The 22,131-nt window shown below is 47.7% G+C and overlaps 2 protein-coding genes and 2 long non-coding RNA genes across 10 annotated transcripts in view; 2 read left to right on the top strand and 2 right to left on the bottom strand.

The window, feature by feature from the left end:
• The window catches only part of Ptpn9 (protein tyrosine phosphatase non-receptor type 9), a 70,826-nt gene extending 63,518 nt beyond the window's left edge, over nt 1-7,308 (top strand). For both annotated transcript variants that reach the window (XM_076925652.1, XM_076925653.1), the window contains exons 10-13: nt 1,310-1,388; nt 2,352-2,502; nt 4,504-4,711; nt 5,539-7,308. In XM_076925652.1, coding sequence (XP_076781767.1) covers nt 1,310-1,388; nt 2,352-2,502; nt 4,504-4,711; nt 5,539-5,753 — 653 coding nt within the window. In that variant the 3' untranslated portion in view covers nt 5,754-7,308. The remainder of the gene's footprint in view (nt 1-1,309; nt 1,389-2,351; nt 2,503-4,503; nt 4,712-5,538) is intronic.
• Nucleotides 606-14,714, bottom strand: LOC143439364 (uncharacterized). The gene is made up of 4 exons (XR_013107635.1): nt 14,274-14,714; nt 2,158-2,442; nt 1,608-1,713; nt 606-1,101 (listed from the first exon to the last, which is right to left on the bottom strand). It is a non-coding gene; the product is annotated as an uncharacterized LOC143439364 (long non-coding RNA).
• The window catches only part of Sin3a (SIN3 transcription regulator family member A), a 59,985-nt gene continuing 52,555 nt past the window's right edge, over nt 14,702-22,131 (top strand). The window contains exons 1-2 of one of the 6 annotated variants that reach the window (XM_076925643.1): nt 18,919-19,095; nt 20,347-20,476. The gene's annotated coding sequence lies outside the window, so the exon portion shown is untranslated. Of the gene's footprint in view, nt 14,726-14,747; nt 14,880-16,644; nt 16,932-18,823; nt 19,096-20,346; nt 20,477-22,131 lie in introns of those variants that run through there. The other 5 variants (XM_076925644.1, XM_076925645.1, XM_076925646.1 and 2 more) reach the window with 5 other exon arrangements.
• Nucleotides 17,416-18,682, bottom strand: LOC143439365 (uncharacterized). Its single transcript, XR_013107636.1, has 2 exons — nt 18,423-18,682; nt 17,416-18,308 (listed from the first exon to the last, which is right to left on the bottom strand). It is a non-coding gene; the product is annotated as an uncharacterized LOC143439365 (long non-coding RNA).

Raw genomic sequence — 22,131 nt, 5'->3', positions numbered from 1 at the left:
GCAAAAGTACTAGATTTTGCTCGATAACTTCCGGGAGTGGATGGAAATGGACGCGCTACAGCTGAGTTCACCTGCTTTCTGGTTTTGGTTTTCGAGTGTAGCCCTGGCTGTCCTGGGACTCGGAGAGCCACCTGCCTCTGCTTCCCAAGTGCTAGGACTAAAAGCATCTGTTACACCAGTGGCTTTTCCCCATTTCCCCTCTTTGTCTGTGCTGTTGTTATTCCAGAATATTCTCCTCCCTTCCCCTCCATACAGGGTTTCTCTGTGTAGCCTTGGCTTTCCTGGAATTCACTCCTAGCCCAGGTTGGTCTCAAACTCACAGAGATCCACCTGCCTCCCAAGTGCTGGGATTAAAGGCATATGTCATGCCCTCCCAAGTGACTCCAACTTTTTAAAAGAGTAAATGACTTAAAAATACTGAGACCACTTACATAGTAAAGGTGCAGGTGTTACAGGTCTGGTGACCTGAGTCAAATCTCCTGTGAGGTGGAAAGATAAAACCCACCTACAGGTATCTCACACGTGCCCTGTGCAGGCCTGCCCACCACACCACACCCCATACTTACTAACAAAACCAACTGTGATGAAATCATTTTAACCAAGAGTAGAATCTGAACATTCTCTTTCCTTTTATTTTTGGTACAGAGTCATTTTATTTATCTTTACAATTTTATTTTTATTTTTTGTGTATGGGTGTTTTGCCTGCTGTGAATGTCTATGCACTACATGCATGCAGTGCCCACAGAGACCAGAAGAGGGCACTAGGTCCTCTGGAACTAGCATTATAAAAGATCTTAGCTGCCGTGTGGGTGCTTAGAATTCAATCCAGTTCCCTTGTAAGAGCAGGAAATGGTCTTAACCATATATAATTTGTGTATGGATACATGCATGTGAATACAGGTCCCTGTGGATGCCAGAAGTGGGCACTGGATCCATGAAGCTGGAGTTGCAGGCTGTGGTGAGATACCTGATGTAGGTGCTGGGAGCTGAACTGCAAGAGCAGTATGCGTTTTCAGCCGCTGAGCCATCTCTCCAATCCTGTCATTCTGTGTTTTTAATACTCACCCATACAGAGATGATATGGTTGTTTTAAGGACCTCTCTGAATAAGGAGAGACAAGACAAGGCTCATATGAACTTAAGGACACCTGAGGAACAGGAGTTCAAGGTCATGCTGGACTACGTAGTGAGTCTGAATCTGTATGAGATCCTGTTTCAGTCTGTGCTTCAGAAATGCCATTTAGAAGACAAGTCTAGAAAACCAGACATGCTTCTAAAGGCCTGCTCTCCCTTCTCTCCTGTCATTCCAGGTCCTTTGGAGAATACCTATCGTGACTTCTGGCTCATGGTTTGGGAGCAAAAAGTTCTGGTGATTGTCATGACCACTCGGTGAGTTAGTCTTCTTTTATCCATAGATTCCCTGCCCTAAGCTTGAAGGTTGGGAAAGCCATGCACATCTGTAGTTAACATACTAGGACATGTGGAGATCATATTAGCCTTGCAGATAGATTTTAATCTATAGTTGTAGGGACCCAGTGCTAGCTAAAGCGTATTCTGGGGTCTGGCCTTACTCACTAAAGGACATGCTGGGAAATGCCAGCAGCTCACCTTGTCTAAATGGGAAAGGTGCCTTTCTGGCTGCTGCATTACAAGTTCCCTTTGCTTTCCATTTCCTTCTTCTTTTGACTGCTCTTCTGTTCATTCATATCTTTGCCTGTAAGGGAGCAGAAAGAAGAAACACAAGGCAGGAAGTTCTGAATAAAGGGTTGGTTTTGAAATTTGGCAATTCAGTCAAATTTAAGGAATTTCATATTTTATTAGTTTTATCATTAATTATAACCTATTTCAGATGGGGAAGAAAAAAGATGCTTGCTCACTTCCCTTCCTCAGGGCATTGTCAACAGGACCTGTAGTTGGGAGAAGGACCACCTCAAAGTTCTCTGAGGCCACTCAAAAGTGGTGAGATGAAGTATATGGACTTAGTTACATCCAGGAATTGTGTCTTTCCCATCCCAGCCAAGGGCCCTTCGTGGATAAGAAACTGAGCAGTGGCTAAGGTCTAGGCCTCACTGTGGTCTTGCTACTATATGTGAGAAATACAGCCGGGTATCAGGAGGGAGCCAGATGATACAGTGACTGCACAGTGCGTGTCTGCTACCTGTATCCATGTGAGAACAGCAGCTGTTTAACGCCTGTTTGGAGTGAAGAGCTGTCCTTTTTCTGCCGAGAGTCAGTGCTGTGCTTCAGGAGCGGTGCAGGTCACATTGCTGCCTAGTAGCTCAGCGGTCTGTGGTGGGGAGCGGCTCACAGCGGCTTGAGAGCGAAGGCTTAACTTGCTCTGTATGTCTTCAGCTTTGAGGAAGGCGGCAGGAGAAAATGCGGCCAGTACTGGCCTTTGGAAAAAGACTCTCGGATCCGATTTGGCTTCCTCACGGTGACTAATCTAGGAGTGGAGAACATGAACCATTATAAGAAAACAACTCTAGAAATTCATAATACAGAGGTAAATGCAAGTTTCTATCTTCTCACGCTTTTAAAATTAGGAACGTTCCTTTAAAGAGATTCTCATTGAGGGTGGTGATGCACACCTTTTTTGGGGGGAGGGGGCTCGAGACAGGATTTCTCTGTGTAGTCCTGGCTGTCTTGGAACTCACTCTGTAGACCAGGGTAGCCTCGAACTTAGAAATCTACCTGCCTCTGCCTCCCAAGTGCTGGGATTAAAGGTGTGTGCCACAACTACCTGGCGTGATGCACACCTTTAATCTCAGCACTCAGCAAGAAGAAGTGGGTACCTATGAGATCAAGGCCAGCCTGCTCTATGGAGTGAGTTCCAGGCCATCCAGGCCGACACAGTCCCTGTCTAGAGGGAATGGGCAGGGCTTTAGGGAGGTAATAAACAGTTCTTGTTTTTCCTGAAAACAAGATCAAGATGCTCAATGAGAAGCCGGTTATGTAGTGCCCACCTTTAATCCCAGCACTCCAGACACAGAGGCAAGTTGATCTCTATGAGTTCAAGGCCAGCCTGGTCTACATAATAAGCTCCACATAGAGACACCTCCCCTTTCTAAAAGAAAAAAAGTACTCAACTCAGAACTAATAAAATTATCACCTTAGTATAAGAGTGTCATTAAGGAGCTGGAGAGATGGCCCAGTGGTTAAGAGCACTGACTGGTCTTCCAGAGGTCCTGAGTTCAATTCCCAGCAACCACATGGTGGCTCACAACCATCTGTAATGGGATTAATGCCCTCTTCTGGTGTGTCTGAAGATAACTACAGTGTACTTATATACATAAAATAAATAGCTCTTTAAAAAAAAAAGAGTGGCATTAAAGAAAAATAAAAAATGTCAACATTGGGAATCTGGATGCTAATCCATGCTTATTATCCTTTAGCACAGGAGGCTGAGGCAGGATTACAAGTAGGAAATAGCTTGGATTACACAATATGGATCTTGTCTCAGAAAAGCTACATTAAGGCACTGGAGAGATGATGGTTCAGCTGTCAGAGCTGCCATGAGGATGAGAGTTCAGATTGCAGTACCTATGTATCCAGCTGGAGTCGCATTCGTGCCTGTCATCAGATCTGAGAGAGGCAGAGGCAGGAGACTCACTAGGCTTTCTGGTCATGGCCTAGTGGAGGATCCCTGGCTCTAATTTCAGGGAGAGACCCTGCTTCAAAAGAGTGGGCAGCCTGCAACAGAGGAGGACAGCTGATTCCTCCTCTGGCCTGCATGAGCACAACTGAGTATGCACTCATGAACAAACTTAGTAATTCAATAAGTAAGTAAATATGCCACTGTTTGATTTTGAGACAGTGTCTCTCAATATGTAGCCTTGGCTGACCTGGATCTCACTATATAGATAGACCGGTCTGGGCTCAAACTCATAGAGATCCATCTGCCTGCCACTACTTCCTGAATTCTGCAGTTTAGAGTGTGCCCTACCATGCCTGGCAATACATTTTTTTGAGGAAGATTTCTTTTGATATAATTTAATTATTATAACATTTCTCCTTTTTTTCCCTCTGAACCCTACTTGATATTTCAAATGTATAATTTCTATTAGTAATTGTTATTGCATGTATATACATATTTTTACATCTAAATATATTTGTAAATATAATCTGTTGTATCCATATAATTGCTTGTATTAAATTCTAGAGCTGACTGTTTGGCACTGGACAACTAGTTTGTGTGTCTTTCCCTGTAGAGGACCACTTCTATGGCAAATTTTTGGTCTTGTTTTTAATAATAAACAATAATATACAATAACAATAATAATTTAATAATAACAATAATAAACAAGAAATATGGATCCTATAATATAGCAATTTGCCTTCTCAACCGTGTAGCCTTTCCTTTGGGTTTGAAGTAGAAAAGCAATTGTGAAGAAAGTTGACAGCGGAAGTTGACAGGATCCTCTAAGGCCTTAAGAATCTGGAAAGCCAAGGGTAGGCAGAGTCACCAGTTGTGATGGTATTAACTCTCACTTCTTTTTCATATAAGGAGCGGCAGAAACGCCAGGTGACCCACTTCCAGTTCCTAAGCTGGCCAGATTATGGTGTCCCCTCCTCAGCTGCTTCCCTCATTGACTTCCTGAGAGTGGTCAGAAATCAGCAGAGCATGGCTGTAGGTAGCCTGGGAGCTCGCTCCAAAGGGCAGTGCCCTGAGCCACCTATTGTGGTCCACTGCAGTGCTGGCATCGGCAGGACAGGTACTGTACCTCTTAGTCTGATTGTGTCCAGAGGCGGTGGGGTAGAAGGAGGAACTAGGTGCTTAGGGCATGTCTGTGATTAGAGAAAGAACTCATTCAAGATGTTGCTTGCCAAAATGTATGCTTTGTAAACCAAGTTTTGGGGGTTGTTCATCATCATAGTCTTTTAACCTTGTGAACTCTGTCATCACCATGAATGTGGTCACCAGAGAGATTAGCTAGCTCTCTCTTAGAGGCTTCTTCTCCCTGTGCTGCTCTTCCACCCTTTTGTTGTTGTGTGTGTTTTCTGAGACCAGGTCTTACTATGAAGTCCAATCTGACCTGGAATTCCCAGCGATCCTCTTGTTTTAGCCTCCCAAATAATGGGCCTATACGTTTGTGCTATCCTGCTGGCGTCTGTGTTCTTCAATGTGTGTGCTGTATGAGCTGCTGGCCTTACTAGCTCAGAGGTCCCTTTGGGGAATAATCAGGAGAACTGTATTTGTGTTAGACCTCTAGAGAGTTACAAGCCCTGGAAATTGGGTGTAGAAGTACAGTTGCACTGTCTGGTGTTGAAGAAGCAGTAAGTTCTTCCTCTGTGTCACCTACCTACTTATTCTTCTGCTATCCTCGTGTATGTCCCGAGAGACAGGAGACCGAGAGACAGGAGACCTTAGTTTCTTGGCCTTTAGCATGCCCTGGGATACCCCTTCCCAGTCCTTTCAGGCCTAAGTCCTCCTGCCGTTAGACTCTGTGCCTTTGAATTCTGTATCCAGTCTTTCATAGTAATTTGGTAAAAGGAAGAAGCCAGGAGAGGTACACTCGTGTGCTCATTTCTTCCTTCTCAGGTACCTTCTGCTCACTGGACATCTGCCTGGCACAGCTGGAGGAGCTTGGCACCCTTAATGTGTTCCAGACGGTGTCGCGCATGAGGACCCAGAGGGCCTTCAGCATCCAGACCCCCGAGCAGTACTACTTCTGCTACAAGGCCATCCTGGAATTCGCAGAGAGGGAAGGCATGGTTCCCTCTGGTCATAGCCTGCTGGCCACGGATGGCCAGTAACTGTTCCACATGTTTCCACCTGCTGGTCAGCCTTCCTTAAACTACCCTGGACACTGCTGAGCCTATAGGTTGCCATCAGTTATGCTGAAGCCATGGATCAACCTCCTTCTTGTGTCTCCCAGCGCACATGTGCACGCAAGGCAGCCTTTCCCTTTGGCTAGATAAACGTGGTGACCTTGCCACTAGAAAGGGCCAGCAGCAATGTGTTCTTAATTCCTAGCACCTGCTATCGAACTGTGCCTTATCAAAACCAAATTGTGGCTATTGATTTTTGCCAGGGTCCCTGAGGTAAGTGGGGAAGGAACCCTCGCCCAACCCCATCTCCCAATGCCATTCTTCTGGACATCTCCTCCTTCCCTTTGCTATGATTTGACAGGGAGGTTTGGTGAGCATTCACCTTCCTACCCAGAAAGCTTGACCAAGTTACATATCCTAGAGAATGTCCCGAGTGCCAAGCACGTTTATACATAGGGCGTGTATTCCAGTCTTTTCTGTCATTCTGTGTGTGTGTGCGTGTACGTATGTGCACTTACGTGTATGGATCCATATGTATGTGTGTACATAATATATACTGTATGTGATAATTATGGCCGTATACTATAAATACATATACACAGATACTCTCTGTAGAAGTTTCTGGGGCTTTATGTTGCAGTTCAGCAGTCCTTGCTTCTTGGACCCTGACGATGATTCTGGACTGGCTGGGGTTGGGGATCATGACTCATGTTGTCAGACAGCAGAGTGATAGAAGACAACACATACTTTTTTCCTGGGCCACAGGCCCTCTTCCTTAATGACATCTTTCCCTCTGGACTCTATGCTTGTTGGAGCCAAAAATACTGACTAAAGGTAACACTGGTTCATTTTAGCATGGGCGTCCTTCGTCTAACAAATTCTGTTTTCTTTGCTGATTTGGGGAACAGACCTCCACTGTGATTCCAGACTCTCTTATGACTCCAGAGATGGGGACCAAGGCTAGAAATGAATTTACAGAGCTGCCAGAGCCCAAAGTAATCGGTACGAAATTTTAAAAGGAATAAAGGACAAACTGGGGCCTCTTTTTCTTGTGTTGGAAGATCCCTTTCTTTATGCAACTCTTGTCTACTGAGATGCCCAGCTCTCCCTGCCTGCTAGCCTGCCAGATCCTAGACCACAAACTGGATGGGTCTGTGTCATTATAAAGCATAATCCCCTTGGCTGGATGAGGTCGTTCCTTGTAATCACTGGTCCCATACAACCTGTTCCTGTCTTTCCCCAGTCTGACTCACCAGGAATGGAATCAAGAGTTCCCAACACTGTGTTCCTACAAAGCCCTACAGAACCCCTAGATCTTCCCTTACTCTAGAAGATGAGATTGGCAGCTGGTCAGAGCTCAATAATTTTATACTGTAATAAGATCTTTGAATGTGTATATTCTTATTTTTTACAATCATTTCATTTTGTATTTAACATCAATGGACTGAGTCAGATTCAGTAAATAATTGTAATGTTCATATTCAATATCTTATAGTGGTACAGTTTTGTATTTACCTATAAATATACCAACATGATTAAACCCTTTTAGTTTCATCAATTTAACAGTCTGGGGTCGGGAAGGTGAGGAGGGAGTCCAGGAGTTGGTTCTGGACAGATGAGGAGGTATGGGGTGGAAGAGATACAAAACTTCAGTATCTGAGACTCAGTTCTGAGTGGCACCTGTTTGTGCAGGCTGTGTCTGCTCTGACAAGCTGCGTGCTAAGTGCTTTGTCCCTTATGTCATTTCTTTGAAACTGCATAGTTCTAATGAATATCCTCTGCCCTTTCTACACGTGTCTCCCATCTCTCCAGTGCTGGAATCACAGACATGTGCCCTCATACTGGGCATCCTTCACCTAATTCTGTGTAAATGAGAAAGGTGAGGTCCAGGGAAATACAGTGATTTGCTCCAAAACTGTAACCCAAGTTGATCTGCTTATCAAGTCTGCAGACTCTTGGCAGCATCAGAAACAGAATGGTGCTTATCTTTGGAGACTCCTGGGGCTTTTCTTGTCGTTACTACTGTTCTCCTTTTAGATTATAATTGGTTTTGAAATTGTAGGATGGTTTATTTTTTGTTTTGTTTGTATGTTTTGTTTGTTTGCTTGAGACAGGACCTTACCATGTAGCCTAGACTGTCCTTGTACTCATGGCAATTCTATCTCAGTCTCCCAGGGGCTGCTTCTTCCAGCTTAGGTAAGCTAACATTGAGCCCTGTTCCTCTGACATTGAACCGTTGTTCCTTGTAGTAGACTAGAGAGACCACAGGATTAGTGACATTCTCCCAGATGGGGATCTCATGCCCTGTCCTCAGGTTTGCATAGTTCCAGAGGGTTCGTGATTTCAGAAAAACCGCACAGATACTGCCCTGCTGGAAGTGATTCCACTTCTCTCAGAGTGGAATCAGCATTGGCCCTGAAGGAATACTCTTCACATCACATGCCTTGTACCTGTTAGCCAGTGATAAGCTGCCCCATTGGAGTAGCTTGGCCTGCAATATGCAAATGTCAGGGTCTTGTAAATAACAGTAATAGCAAACGTTTAAAGGAAATTCACATTCTAGGTCCTGTTCAGAATACTCTATAAATAGGAACTCATTCACTCTCAACAGCTACTTGAAACTAGGTATTGATGGAAGAAAATGTTTGAAATATCAGAGTTAATTTGCTATGGCTTGTGGACCTGTATCCCAGACAACCTAAGAATATGTTTCTTCATCTGCCAGCACATTATTCTTGATGTTCTTACCTTACCCAAAGACTAAACTGCTGGACGTGGTGGAATGTGATTGTGATCTCAGTACTGGAAAGGAAGAGACAGGAGGATCAGGAGTTCAAGAACAGTAGTAGGAGCCCAGCCCAGTCTCATGGGGTACATGAGACACTGTCTGAAATTAAAAAAACAAAAATGGTAGCAGATTGAGACAGAAATTTGAACTCAGAGAGATTATGCTGAAATTTGAAAGTAGATTACAGAAATACTTAGGGTTGGTGAAATACACAGAAAACAGCAGTCAAAAGGAGCCTGGAAGAGGTCATTCAGAACTGTTACTTGTTCAAACATGCTGTACCTCTGCCCTGTAACTTGCTCAATTCAAAGTTGTGCGCCAGTTCTCAGGTACAAATTCGTGGGCCAACCCACTTGGTGGTTGAGTGAATACAGGATGACCCAGACATTCAATTATTTAACTCATATCTCTAGTTCTGGGCACAGCCGATGATATTTCCTGAACATTCAGTAAAATCCCGAGAAAAGACTTCCATAGTTTCTCCCCATCTGCTATTATACAGGGCTATCTTTATTAGTTTAAATTTTTTTCAAATTTTGGTGGCTTTTAAGTTTTTTATTATTTATTGTTTTTTTCTACAGGGTTTCTCTACACAGGCCTACCTGCCTTGGACTTGCTCTGTGTACCAGGCTGGCTTTGAACTCATAGAAATCTGCCTGCCTCTCCTCATAAGTGAAATTAAAAGCTGGAATTAAATGCATACACCACCACTGCCCGGCTAAATTCTTTAATTTTTAAAAAGTTATTTAGTACATGTATGTACATGGATACTTGTCTGCCATCCTGCACATGTAGAGGTCAGAGAATAATTGGGAGTTCATACTTGCTTTCCACCTTGTCTTCCTTGTTGCTCCCTTTGGCCCAATAGATGTCTGAGAACTAAAGAATTAACTTAGCAAGCATCTCAGGACTCCTCATTTATGTCCTAGATTTGTCTTGGGCCTGGGTATCTGTCCACTGGCCACAGTTAGGCAGGAGTAGAAGGTCCACCAGCCAGGAGGTCAGGCCTAGCTCTCAAACAGGGTTTTGCACTATGCTTACCTGAGCAGAGGAGACTGAGGTCTTCTCTACAGATAGGAATCTAGCACTTGGGATGTTGTTTAATCTCTCTCTACTTTTACCCACAGCCATCACAGTGCCTTCCTCCTAGTTCAGTTAAACTTGGCATTAGGCTAAGGCCTTGGAGATAGGTACAGGGTGGGGTCTGTGGAGCTTTCCTACCATTTAAAGTAGTTAATGTGTTCCTGATGGCTTCTGGGACTTGATGACTAGAGTCACTAAAGGCCCCCTCACTTTAGACTCACTTCCCTGTGCTTATATTACCATATTGAAGTCTAGTGGTTTTATAAGCCACTGCAGAGTTTTGTCTTAAAACCTTCAAGTCTGGCCAGATACAGAGCAGAGCAAAGGTCAAGAGTTTTATCTTGTGGAGTCTCTTCATTGCTTTCCTGACTTAAATACACACCACACCGGGGCTGCTGGGAGGAGTGAACGTGGAAGGGACGTGGACAGTGCTCAGGCCACTTCACCTCTACACAAACTATACCTCTATCTCTTCCACAGTGGGTTTCTCATTCAGATTTTATTTGAATAGGGGAGCCTGTTATTATAGTTACCACTGGTCTGTAGAACAGTGCCAGATAATCTGGGGGAATATACTATTTCTACATCTGTTTTTCTGATTTAGGAGAGTCGTGACCCTGAGGGATCAACTAGTGCTTAGTGAGGAGAAGACGTTTCCAGGTACTGTAACGTCAGTCTTCAAACCCACTAAAAGATTTCCAATTTTTCAATAAGAAATAATACAGTATACACGCCATTGAGGGTCGGTAGCTAGCTAGAGATTGGAGTTTTCCTTTGAGGTCTGTAAGGCCAGGGACTCTGCGTTTAAATGTCCAGGAAAGAAGTATGGGAGCCTTGAGAAAGGAAGAAAAAGGGAAGGATTCTTGACTGTGTGCTAGGCATATTTATTTTAAACTTTCCAGCAGTCCAATGTAGTACAGAAACTTACTAATCAACAGGTAAACAATTTGCTTAAATTATCTAGCTAGAAAGTGGTTAAACAGGTTTTGATCAATAGTTTTGAGGGTTTCCCTCCTAGCTTGAATCTAGGGGATAGGCAGAAGGATCAAAAGTTCAAGGTCATCTTTGTCTAGTTCTAGACCAGCCTGGGGTTTGAGAGAGCTTACCTCAAAGCCCTCAAAACCCAGGAGTCAAGGTGGAGAGCCCAGTCTCCTCCTGGATAGTGATGGTGCCGAGTTGGGGATGGTGGTCAGCTCTGTCAGCAGTCACTGAGTGAAAGCCCTAACTGAATCTGAAGGCAGGAAGATCACAGAGGGGGCGCAAAGTCTGTAAAGTAACTAGCAAGAGCCTGCTTCAAAGTTTCTTTTAAAAAGAGCTAAGCACAGTGTTCACATTTACATTACTACTATTGGGGACTCAGAAGGCCTGGCAAGATCATCATGAACTCCACGCCAGCCTGGTGTATGTGCAACCCTGTCTCAAAACAAAACCAAAAAAAAACCAAACCAACAAACAAAAAAACAGTTTTTGCCACACAAAATGAAGACCTGAGTTTGATTTCCAGCACCCATAGAAGTCAATATGGGTGACAGATGCTTTTACTTCCAGCAGTGGGGAAGAGAAGAGACACTGATCTGTGAGTTCCTTTTTGTGAATGAGAGTGTGCATATCTCATGTCCATGAAATCGACCGAAAGTTCTGGGGTGACAGTTTCAAGTATATACATTGTGAGTTAAAGACCAGAGTCTCTGTGTGGCTGTAGACAAATCTTGTTTCTTTCTTTCTTTTCTTTTTTTTTTTTTTTTAAGATTTTATTTATTTTATATATATGATGAGTACACTGTAGCTGTCTTCAGACACACCAGAAGAGGCCGTCAGATCCCATTACAGATGGTTGTGAACCACCATGTGGTTGCTGGGAATTGAACTCAGAACCTTTGGAAGAGCAGTCAGTGCTCTTAACCACTGAGCCATTTCTCCAGCCCCCAAATCTTGTTTCTTTGAGTGTACTTTTTCTAGAACTATCTGGTGACAAACTGCTGTAAGAATTAGGTAAGGTTTGTGCTTCAGGAGGGAAGGCAGGGTATTTTCTCCAAAGGCTTCGACTTGGATCATAGCCTGAGTGTATGCAGAGACAGCATATGGGAGAAGGACCAATTTCAGGATTTGGACTCAGATAAACTTAGCTTGGCCACTTCATGTAGGTAAGCTCCTCCACTGTCTCAGACTTGCAGGGCATTTCACACACAGGCATATGGTTTTTCCAAGGAGGACACTCATCCGGATCCATTCAATTGTACCTTTATTAGTGGGTGAGTAAGAAATGTTGAGTGGCCACATAACACGGAGGCCGAAACAGTTACTGGGTCCCCCCTGGTGTCCCCTGACTGCACTGAAGACAGAGACCCCAAAGTTGAATTACATACAGTGGTTGTCCTTAAGATCTCAATCTAAAGAGTGTTCAGAAAGGTGTAAGTATCAGCCATATCTTTCTCCATAATGAGGGTGGGGACATAGCTCAGTGGGTAAGAACTCTTGTTGCCCAAGCATAAGGACCCAAATTAAACTTTCCAGCTCCCACGTAAAAAGCCCAGTATGTTTTTTTTACATACATACCTGTAACCCAAGAGTTGGGGAGTAGCAGATGGGGAGGCAGGAGGATCACTCACTGGAACTTGGTGACCAACAGCCTAGCTCTGGATTCAGGAAAGACCTTGTCTCAAGGGAATAAGGGAATAAGGCAGGGGTTGGTAGCAAGACACTTGACATCCTTCAAATATGCATTGGTGCACACGATACTCTATGGGTGCATACACTGGTACACATGCATGTGTGTGTGAGCACGCACATATGTGCACACCCAAAATAAGTAACTACAGCATGCCACTTGCTGTTCAGGATAATAGTCAAATGCCTAGGCTTCTGGCCTCTGCTGACATTCAGCAACTTTACTAGGTAATAATTGTATTGACCTCATAACAGAAAGATCTGTTATCCTGAGCCACAGATGAGGATGGACTAAGTGGGAGCCAACATAAATGGGACTCAGCATTTCCGACTAGTGTTCTCACTGTAGTACCACTGTGCCTCAACTAATTAACACAGCATCCGTTTATGCCTTCAGCTAAAAGTTGGTCCTCATCCTAGTGAGGATGAGTGCTGACTTTCCCAGCTCTGTCGGGCCTCATACTGAACCCACTGTCCTCACTTCCTAGCCTTTCCTATTACACAGCTCTTTCCAGCTACCATGGATGTTCTAGTTCCTGTGGAGTGACCATTGACCTTCCTAAATCTTTACTTCTCACCTGCCCTGTCTTCCTCAGTGACAGCTTCCCACATGGACTCCAGTCAGGGAAGGATGCTTACACTATCTTAAGGACCCCTTCTCTGTATACCCATGGTCTCCCTTATTGTTCTGGGAACTGAAGCCCCAAACTAGGAAGAGATTTACCTGAGCACAACACTGGCTATGCCAACCGTCTTTCCCCTAGTAACCACAGAAGGCCACTGGCTACCTCTTCTATTACCTACACCGAGCCAGCTATCTCCTCTTCCTTGGGATTTTTCTCAAGTATAACTGTCTTTGAGATGAGATCCACTATGTAGCCTAGGCTGGCTTTAGACTCAAGTCTTATACCTTTTCCCTCCCAACTGATGAGATGACAGGCATTTATCACCGTATCAAGTGTGGTAAAGTTCTTACAAACTTCTAACTAGGTTGTTAGAACAGTCGTCCAGCTGGCAGAGGATCCTTTCTTGTCCATATCCTACCTGATACCCAAACTAACTCCCTTTCTTCAATGACCTCCAAAACAGGTGGTTCTTGGGGGCTGGGCTGTAATTCAGTTGGAAGGGTGTTTGCCTAGCATGAATGAAGTGCTGGGTTTGATTTCCAGAGCCACGTGATAATCCACACACAGTTATAATCCAAGGACTTGGGGAGGCTGGGGGAGGCTGAGGCAGGAGAAAGTGTCATGTGCTCTGAGTGTGAGATCTGTCTGGGCTACATGACATCCCGTCTCCAGAACACACACAAAAGGACATGACAGCAACAACAAAACAGTTTCTTGCTCACACTGTGTGCTTTCTGCTCAGCTCCTTTGAACAAATATGTTCTTAATAGCAAATAAGAGGTAAGAACCTCAAATAAGAGGTAAGAACGCCATCTGAGGGCTGTTGAAAGTGAGGAGACTCTTCTGGATTAGGTGATGAAGACGGGGAAATTTTGCCAATTGCTTTCCCCAATTTATCCTCCAACCCAAGATGCACCTTAGTTGCCTGTAAACTCACCAGCACAACAGCCTCTGTGCCTCCCGTGTTGCTTGTTGGGAGTCTTTGTTTAGTCCCTTCAGCTGCCAGCTAAAGGAATTACCCATGTTGGAATGACTGTGGATCTACGTACGTGTAGACACACACACACACACACACACACACACACACACACACGGGGGCGGGGGGGGGCAGACAGAGACGGGGGAGGGGCTAGAGTGAATATTCCAGCCAGTTTAAAACTGCACTAGATAGATAGCAGACAGAGTGAAATATCTGGTTCACACCCCAGAGCGGCTCAGACAAGTGCCAGTTTGCCAGGCTTTCGGATTTCATAGCTGAAAGGCACCTAACAATGTAGACTGAACTCACGTTTAAGTCAAACAGCCAGGAAAGTCTAGACGTTGCAGCCAATCGCTACTTACCGCTAATCCAACCAAGTGTTAACCAGACCGGACCTTGCTTAACTTCTGAGATCTGATGCGGCCAAGTGGTAGGGCCACAGACTGTTACAGGTTTCTCCTGACCCAGCTCCAAATGGCTTATGTGTGTGAAGGAAACTGGGGCCGGGTAGTTAAGATGCACCTCCTTTAGCTTCCATCCTGCGGAACTCCGAATCCCAAAAGGCCTAGTTCAAAGTCCTCGAAAAACTCAAAGTGGCGGTGTGGGAGGTGTAATAGCCTCTGCTTTGGAGGCGACTCTTACTCGTGGATAGTTTAATTATTTATTTTTATTTTTGTGGAGGCAGTGGGCGATCAATGAAGGGGAAGGGGCGGGGAGAGGAGGCGGACCCAGTAGGACTGACGTCTGCGCAGGAAAGCCAATGGCTAGTGGGGGGCGTTCCCTCCCATTCAGGACTCCTCGCCTGGTTCCGGAGGTATGTTAAACAGCTGCTTTTAATTTGGTCTCCCCAATTTCGGTATTTTTGGGGGGCTAGTTCTTTGGCCGCTTGCTTTGGCTGCACTAAATCTGTGTGAGTGCCGCGGTCCCCAAGACAGAGCAACGGGGAGGCTCGGAGTCCCGCGGCCGAGGTAAGCTAGGGGCAGGCCAGGAAGGAGAGCGCTTGGCGCCGCCCGCTCGTAGTGTGTTTCCAAGCCGGGCTGGAGCGGTGGGGAGGGGGCTGGCCCGGCCTGGGTCGCCCTTGCGCCGGCTGCGCCGCCCAATTTATTTTACCAAGCAGTCGGTTTCGGTAGGTCTCGGCAGCTCATTGGGGAATAGGCCGGCAGAAGACCAACTGCTCTTGTAATGCTTTAAAAATATTTTTAAAAATATTCTAAAGAAGAAAAAGAGGGGAGAGGGCCCTGGTTGCGGCGAGCGGTCTCGGCGGGGGGCGGCGGCCGTAGCCTCATCAGTCGGGCCCACCGACCTCACGGTGTCCGGAGTTGGTCGACCGCTGGAGTTTAAGAGCAAGCCGGGCCCCGCGGTCTTTCTCCGCTAACCACGTTGGGCGAGTGCGGCAGCCGCCCTGAGCGTTTGTTTCTGCCGGCAAACTTGGAGGGGTCGTGGGCGCGCTCTGGGGAGGCGCGGGCACCGTGGGCCCGCGGTTGTTAAGGACTCTGGGGGCGGGGGCAATGCTGTATTTGCCGGAGGAGACCGGGGGCGGGAGAGGTTCCAGCTACTAGCCTGGGAGCCGCCGGTGTGGCGGAACACGGCAATTTAACAAGTATTCTGCGCCCTGGTCGGCTAGGCTGGGATCCGGCGTGGAGCGCTTGCTGAGTGTAGAGAAGCTCTAGGAACTCGGCGGATTCAATCCGCGGCCCCAGCTGATCCCCTCGCAAACATGGAGCTGCCTCCTTCCCCGCCCACCTCACGGCGGCGGCGACTGCTCCCCCTCCCTGAGTAGTGTGCTGCCGGGGCTCCCTCTTCCGCGAGGTGCCGCTGCGTGCCACAGGGCCGCGTACGGGGTGGGGGCAGCCTTGTGCGCGCGCGCGCTCACGAGGGGGTGGCCTGAAAGGGGCAGTGAAGGTCGGAAACTGGGAAAACAGACTCCACGCTTGGAATAGGGAAAAGGAAATGCATCAGCGGGCGGGGAGGGGCGCGCCTGTCAGCCGGATGGCGGCTGCGGGCCGAGAGGCGGGGCGCCGGAGCAAACTGCGGGCAGTGGCGGTGCAGGCGGGGAGGGGAAGCGCAGGGCCAGTCCTCGAAGTGCGCGGCCATCTCTGCCTCGGTAGCCTGGCCAAGACTGTTTACTATCTCCTGCAGGGAGCTTGTGCAACCGACCTGGAGGGGACCCGAGAGGGGCGGGGACATTTCCTCTTCCACCCACTTCGGGCTCTCCAGAGGCTCCGCCTTCTCTTGTCTTTCACTGGTTGGATTCGAGTCCCTCTTTCTTTTCTCGTGTATGCATTGGATGATATTCTCTAGAGCTCCGCCTATCGGGAGGTTGGACTGGAGTTTAAGTTGCTAAAATTTTTTTCTTCGAAGGGCGGAGGGAGGATTCCTGGGGCTTACGTGAGGTACGAGCCCCCGCCCCTGTTTCTGATTGGCGAATTGGATAGGCCTTCCCCTTCTGGGACAAGCTTGGAGGGGACGTTCTCCTACTCCCTGCCCCCCCTTTCTCGTGAGCGCGCTCGGCACATGGCTGAGGCCCTTCTGGCTCCCTGCAACTTCCCTCCCGCCCGGAAGTCTCAGGCTCCGCGCCCTTAGTTAGGGGGGCGGGGAAAGCCTTTAGAGGCACACAAAGATTCTTCCGAGTCTAGAGATCTGCTAGCCCTCGAGGTGAAGCCCGACAATCGCGCTGTTGCTCCAGAAAGCATTGCTCCAGGGCTGCTGCACCTAGGGGTGGGAATGAGTTCTACCCTCCGGTCCGGTCAACTTGTGCTGTTTTTCTCTGTGCCCCTTGACTTCCTTTTAAATTTAAGTTTGAGAAAGCTTGGGCATTGGCCGCATCCTTAATTCCTTGTGCGAGGCAATCGTGATCCTTAGTCGGCGGATTCTAAGATTATGACAACCTAGTGATGGAACCTTAGGCAAGATCTACGACACCTCGGTCTCTGCAGTCAAGGGAAGTCCGGGAGGCCTATTTCTAGCAAGGATTCGGGGGTGTTCGTTGATACCATGGTGGGAGTGCGCTACAATGTATGGTAGGTACCCAGTCTGGTGGGTAAGGCAGCTCAGTTAAGGATAGGCATCTGTCAGTTTTGGAGTGCTGCTTCAGCCTGGGACGATTTGGCTGTTTTTTTTCTTATTTTAGAGCCCTGCCCTGGAACAGGGCTTGGCTTAGTTACCGGTGTGGGTGCTCCCACCTGTCGGCCACTCTAGGAGTTCACAACTCTTTACTACAGCCTCACGGCATGAAGCCATTCTAGGAGGCAGACCCACCTGTTGCCAACCCTTGTTTATGGCAGTCTCTTCAGGATTACAGGAGGGCAGCATTGGGCTTACGAAACGGTTCCCGTTGTCTTATCTCTTGGGGACACTCGACTCTAGGGTGGGTTTTTCCCCCCTTTACTCTAGAGCGCGGGAATACAAATCCCGCCTAACCTCTCATGGCACATCGAAAACCTCCCCAAAGCAAGGTCAGCATCGGGCCCACGCCTTATTAGTGAATAAATAAAAGGAACTAAGTATCTCAAAACACTTTTTATGTTCAGGCATTGTTGCCTACCTAGAAGGCTTAGAGACCCCCATTACTCGCTCTGCCAAGAGGCTATGGATGCCCCTTTCAATTTTTTTCTTTTTTTGAAGGGGCTGGCCTAGAGTTCCTAAATTCAGACTATGTTCCTGTCCTATTGCGAATAGTTGCGATTACAGGCTCTTCCCTTTGAATAGTCCTTGTTAAGAACATATCCTTCACACAGTCTGGAACTTTTACTAATTTTCTGAATGTGAGTGCACACTCACGGTCTATTTATATACAGTGGTCTGTGTGAGCCTTTCTGCATCTCTTCCTCCAGTTTAAAATGTCTCTGGATCTACCCGGTCGATAGGGAATACATTTTTCCTCATGCTCCGCCTTCCGGAGGCTTGCCCAGGCGGTGACATTTAAAGGCCTCCTCTGGGTTATCTCCGCCCCCTGAGGGCTGCAGATTCAGGTTGTCCCAGTGTCACAGTATACAGCCAGCCCTAGTGACTAGCTAGTAATAGCTGGTCTTTTGTATCAGATTAGAGCTCCAGACCTTAATTTTGGAGTCGGCTTGCTGAAAGTAGCTGCTGAGTGCTCCAGATGGCTGTGTTTAGAAGACCATGAAAGTGTAAAAATAAGTGTGTAGGAAGGACAAGTCTTTCTGTCATTGTTAGGTTAATCCTCCACGGTGGTAATACTACTGCCTTTTCCTTTTCAAATCTCAAAGCCACGGGTTTCGGCCGCTGAGCTGCGCGCCATCTCCGGTCCCGGCCTTGGAACGCTGAGCTTCAGTCTCCAGTGTAAACATTCCACAAAAGGACTGCTAAGGTTCAGCATCCTCGCGCAGGGCGGAATGGTCTCCTTCCTGGACCGGCGCCGTGTCCAATGGCGGCTCCTACCGGCGCCAAGATAGTCCAATCAGATCGTTGGGGGCGGGGCCTGGCCCAGCAGTGTGGTGGGTGGAGTCGGCCTCACTTAAGGACATTTTTACCCCACATTGGTTACTTACCTTCCTGGGGCTATGAGAGAAGCAAAGGTAGTCTTCCAATGCGGGGACCGGCGGAGGCGGGAGCCGATTTGTTAGGCCTGTGGCTGGGGCGGTGTGGGGAGGGATATGTGAGACTCTCCAATGAGACGTGACGAGGTACTCTTCTTCCTCCAATAGTATCGGAGCCCGGAGGAGGGATTCGGCAATCAGTCTCCAATAGGCGGGGTTGAGTTAGGGACTCTCCCCGCCAATAGGGGCGTGGAGAAGGTGAGCGGCTCGCTCGCCCCTCCCAGCGAGGGAAGAGGGCGGGAGTAGGTCTTTGCGGCACGGTGATTGGCTAAACCATTGACGGATGGGTAATATATCCCGTGGCGGAGCGAGGTTAAGCCTTCCCTCGGCGGGGCGGGCCGGGAGAGTGGGCGGGATTTCCCGGGTAACAGAGAAGCGGCCGCGGCGGTAGAGGCGGCAGAGACGGTTTCTCCATCTTCCCCCCTCCCCTTCCCCCCTTAGAGTTTCCCTCCCTCCCTCCCTCCTTCCCAGTCTGGGCACCCAGGCCTGTGACCGCTTCGTGAGCGCAAAGGAGGTTGCCAGTCCGCTCTTGCGGGCCTGTGCCCGCGCCGTTCCGGGGCCTCCGTGCTGGGTGCGAGGCTCACGCCGGGAGAGACGCGCAGGCTGAGTGGCTGGAGCTTTTGCGGTGAGAGCACGCCGCGTCGCGGTCCGCCCAGCAACCGGGTGGCGGGTAACCCGGGACTGGAGGGCGTGTGTTTTTCGGGGGGGCTGACCTCGGCTTCCCGTGCGTGGCTGTGGGGGGCGGAGCGGAGCCGCACTCCTTGCGGGAGGGGGAGGAGAGCGTAGTCCCGGTGCGCACGGAGGGGCGGGCCCTAGTCCCGCCGATCAGAGGCGGGGCCGGCGCGCGTGCGGTGGTGGAGAAAGGGGCGGGGCGGGCTCGCGCTAAAGACCCGCGGCTGTGTCCCCGCCCCTACTCCCTGTGGGCGGGGCCACGTGCTGTACTGCTTCGGGTCCCCGGGTGTGCGAGACGGGACGAGGGTCCCGGCGTGTGGCTTTCAGGGCGCGGCGGCGAGGGGGCGTGAAGCCCGTGTTCCCCCGCCTTAGCGGGATCCGGTTGGCCGGAAGGCGCGTCCGGGGCTGTGATGCCACGCCCCTCCCGCCCCGCCCCCGCCGGGATTTCCGCCTCCTTAGCAGTGAAGCGGAGCTGGGGAAAGCCCGCTGTCGCGTCTGGCGGGGGGTCACTGCTCGGCGTCTGCCCCGCCCTGCACCCCTGTGGGTGGGAGGGCTCCTTGTGACTTGAGAGCGGTGGAGGTGTCCCGACTTTATGCCGTGACTTCTCCATCCATTCTTCTTGGGGCATCGTGGCCCGAGCTGTAGTCCCTACTTTGCTTCACGCATCGTGGATGGCGCCTTAACAGCTAGGGAGAGTAGAAGCGTGGTCAGCTGCTCCTCTTAGTTGTAATTATTGGGACGAGATACTCAGCGTCCTCTCTGGAGTGTCTGTGCGGTGGGGCGCGGCTGGTGCTGTGCCCGTGCTTCCCCGGCAGTGGCCGGTGGGGGAGGGGCAGAGTGATCAGGGACTGGAATTGTGGAGGGCGCCAACCTTCCCGGAGTTCCCTTGGTGTTCAGCTACTGTGCCTTTACCGGGCTGAGCTTCGCACCCATGGAGTGGTGGGTAGGTAGCTAAAATTTGCTACCAGTTTTGGTACCTTAGGATTTTTAAACCCAGTTTGCCATTCGAGCTCCTTACAAAGCTGAGATTTTATTTCTAGAGGAAGGATTGGATATACTTCTTAATCTTAAAACTGGTCTTTGACAAAGATGATATTTAAAGATGGTTGTGTGTGATGGAGCTTATTTAAGGTACATAAGCATTGCCTCATCACTAGGCTAGACCTCAGGGCTGATTTTTTTTTTTCTCTCTCTCTTTTTAAAGGCAGGATTTCACTCTGTATCCCTGGCTGGCTTCGAAGATTTTTTTTTTTTTTAATTAAAGTAAAATACTCTGATTTCTTGACTGATTTCACCTACAGAAGATTTTGTTTCATAGGCTTAGCTTTACAAAGGTAACTTAGAATTTTGTGTTCTCCTTTGGTTTTATGTAATTGTTAGACCTTAAAGCTTAAGGTTGCTCTTTTTAGATACTAAGTAGGTTGAACTATGAAACCTGTGTGTAGCATAGCTTACCAACCTGTGTTAGAGAGTTACTTTAGCCACTATTGACTTATGCACCTGTAACCATATTAGATGGATGTTGTTGTTGATCTTAGAGAACTTTTCATGAAAAGTAAACATCGAGTCCTTAATTTATGTATTAATGTCTGAATGAGTATGTATAAACCACTTTTAAAAAAGATTTGTATTAAAGTGTGTGTGGGGGGGGGAGGCAGAACAAGATGTTAGGTCCCTTGGGTGGTGGAGTTAACAGGTGGTTATGAGCCACCTGACATGGGTTCTGGGAACCCAACTTAGGTCCTTTTGCAGTCTGCACTGAACTCTCTCTCTAACCCCATAGTCGATGGATAATTTCTGAAGCTAAATTTTGGGTTTGTCCTTTGTTCTGTAGAGGCTGAAAACCCATGCCCTGTGTTGTACTTAGTGAAGAGGTGAAATGCTCACTTTACATCTAGAGAAGTGATCACAGCAGTGGTGACAGAATGGAGGTGGAGGCTGAAAGATAAAAACTTGGATGTGTTACAGATGTAGTACACATAAGCGGTAGGAGAGAATGCTTCGTCTTTGAGGAAAGTTTGGCCCTATAGTTAATTCTACCATCTGAAGTACAGACTGGGAAATACAGATGACCTAATTCATATCCTATTTTTTTTTTCCTTGTTTTGTTTTTAGAAACAAGAGTTTAACTGTAGCCCTGGGTGTTCTGGAGCTTACCCTGTAGACTAGGCTGAACTCAAACTTAGTCTGCCCCCCAAACACTGGGATTAAAGGCGTGCACCACCACTGCCAGGCATAATTCATACTCTTACAGAATGTGTATTCTAGATTGTAAAGTCGTAAGTCCCAGACTTTAAAAATATAAGAACCTAGCTATGTTTGATTTTTTTTTTTTCCTTTTCCGTGCATCTGTATTAGTACATGCTTTATTTTTACTTACTAGCATCTAGGAGGCTGGACAGATTGGCTGAGTGGTGAAGAGTGGGTATTTCTCACTAAGAGAACCTGAGTTCAGTTTTCAGCACCCATGTCAACCTGTATCTCAAGCTCCAAGTACTGACACCTCTGGCCTCTCGGCACCTGGACACAGATGCACACCCCCACATCCATACACTCAGTGAAAAATAACTGAAATACAGCTTTGAAAAATAAAATGTTAATACTTCAACATTTAGGCCTTAAGTAGTTTGCATAAAGAAGGTTTTTTTTGTTGTTGTTGTTTTTTAAGACTTGAGATGCGTATTTGACAAGATTCCTGGCAAAGCACAGCCATCTTGCCAGTGCAGCCAATATCCTGAAAGGCTGTTCGGGGCAGCTGTTGTCAGGGAGCTTAGAATTCAGAGGTTCTGTTCATGACCTTCAGTAATTAGGATAGTGTTCTTCCCCAACTAAAAGTATATCAAACTATATCTTTTGAATGTTCTATTAAAAAGACAGTACTTGATTTTTCACACAGCAGCTTCCCTCTGCCCCAGGTACTTGCCAGGCACTGGTCATTTGCTAATGTGTGTAATTGTATGTGCATGCATGTGTGGATGTCTGAGTGGTG

This window comes from Arvicanthis niloticus, chromosome 26 (assembly GCF_011762505.2).
Source record: "Arvicanthis niloticus isolate mArvNil1 chromosome 26, mArvNil1.pat.X, whole genome shotgun sequence".
NCBI classification, from domain to species: Eukaryota; Metazoa; Chordata; class Mammalia; order Rodentia; family Muridae; genus Arvicanthis; species Arvicanthis niloticus.
Note: the sequence above shows the minus strand (reverse complement) of the source record. Positions and strands in the feature narration are given on the sequence as shown.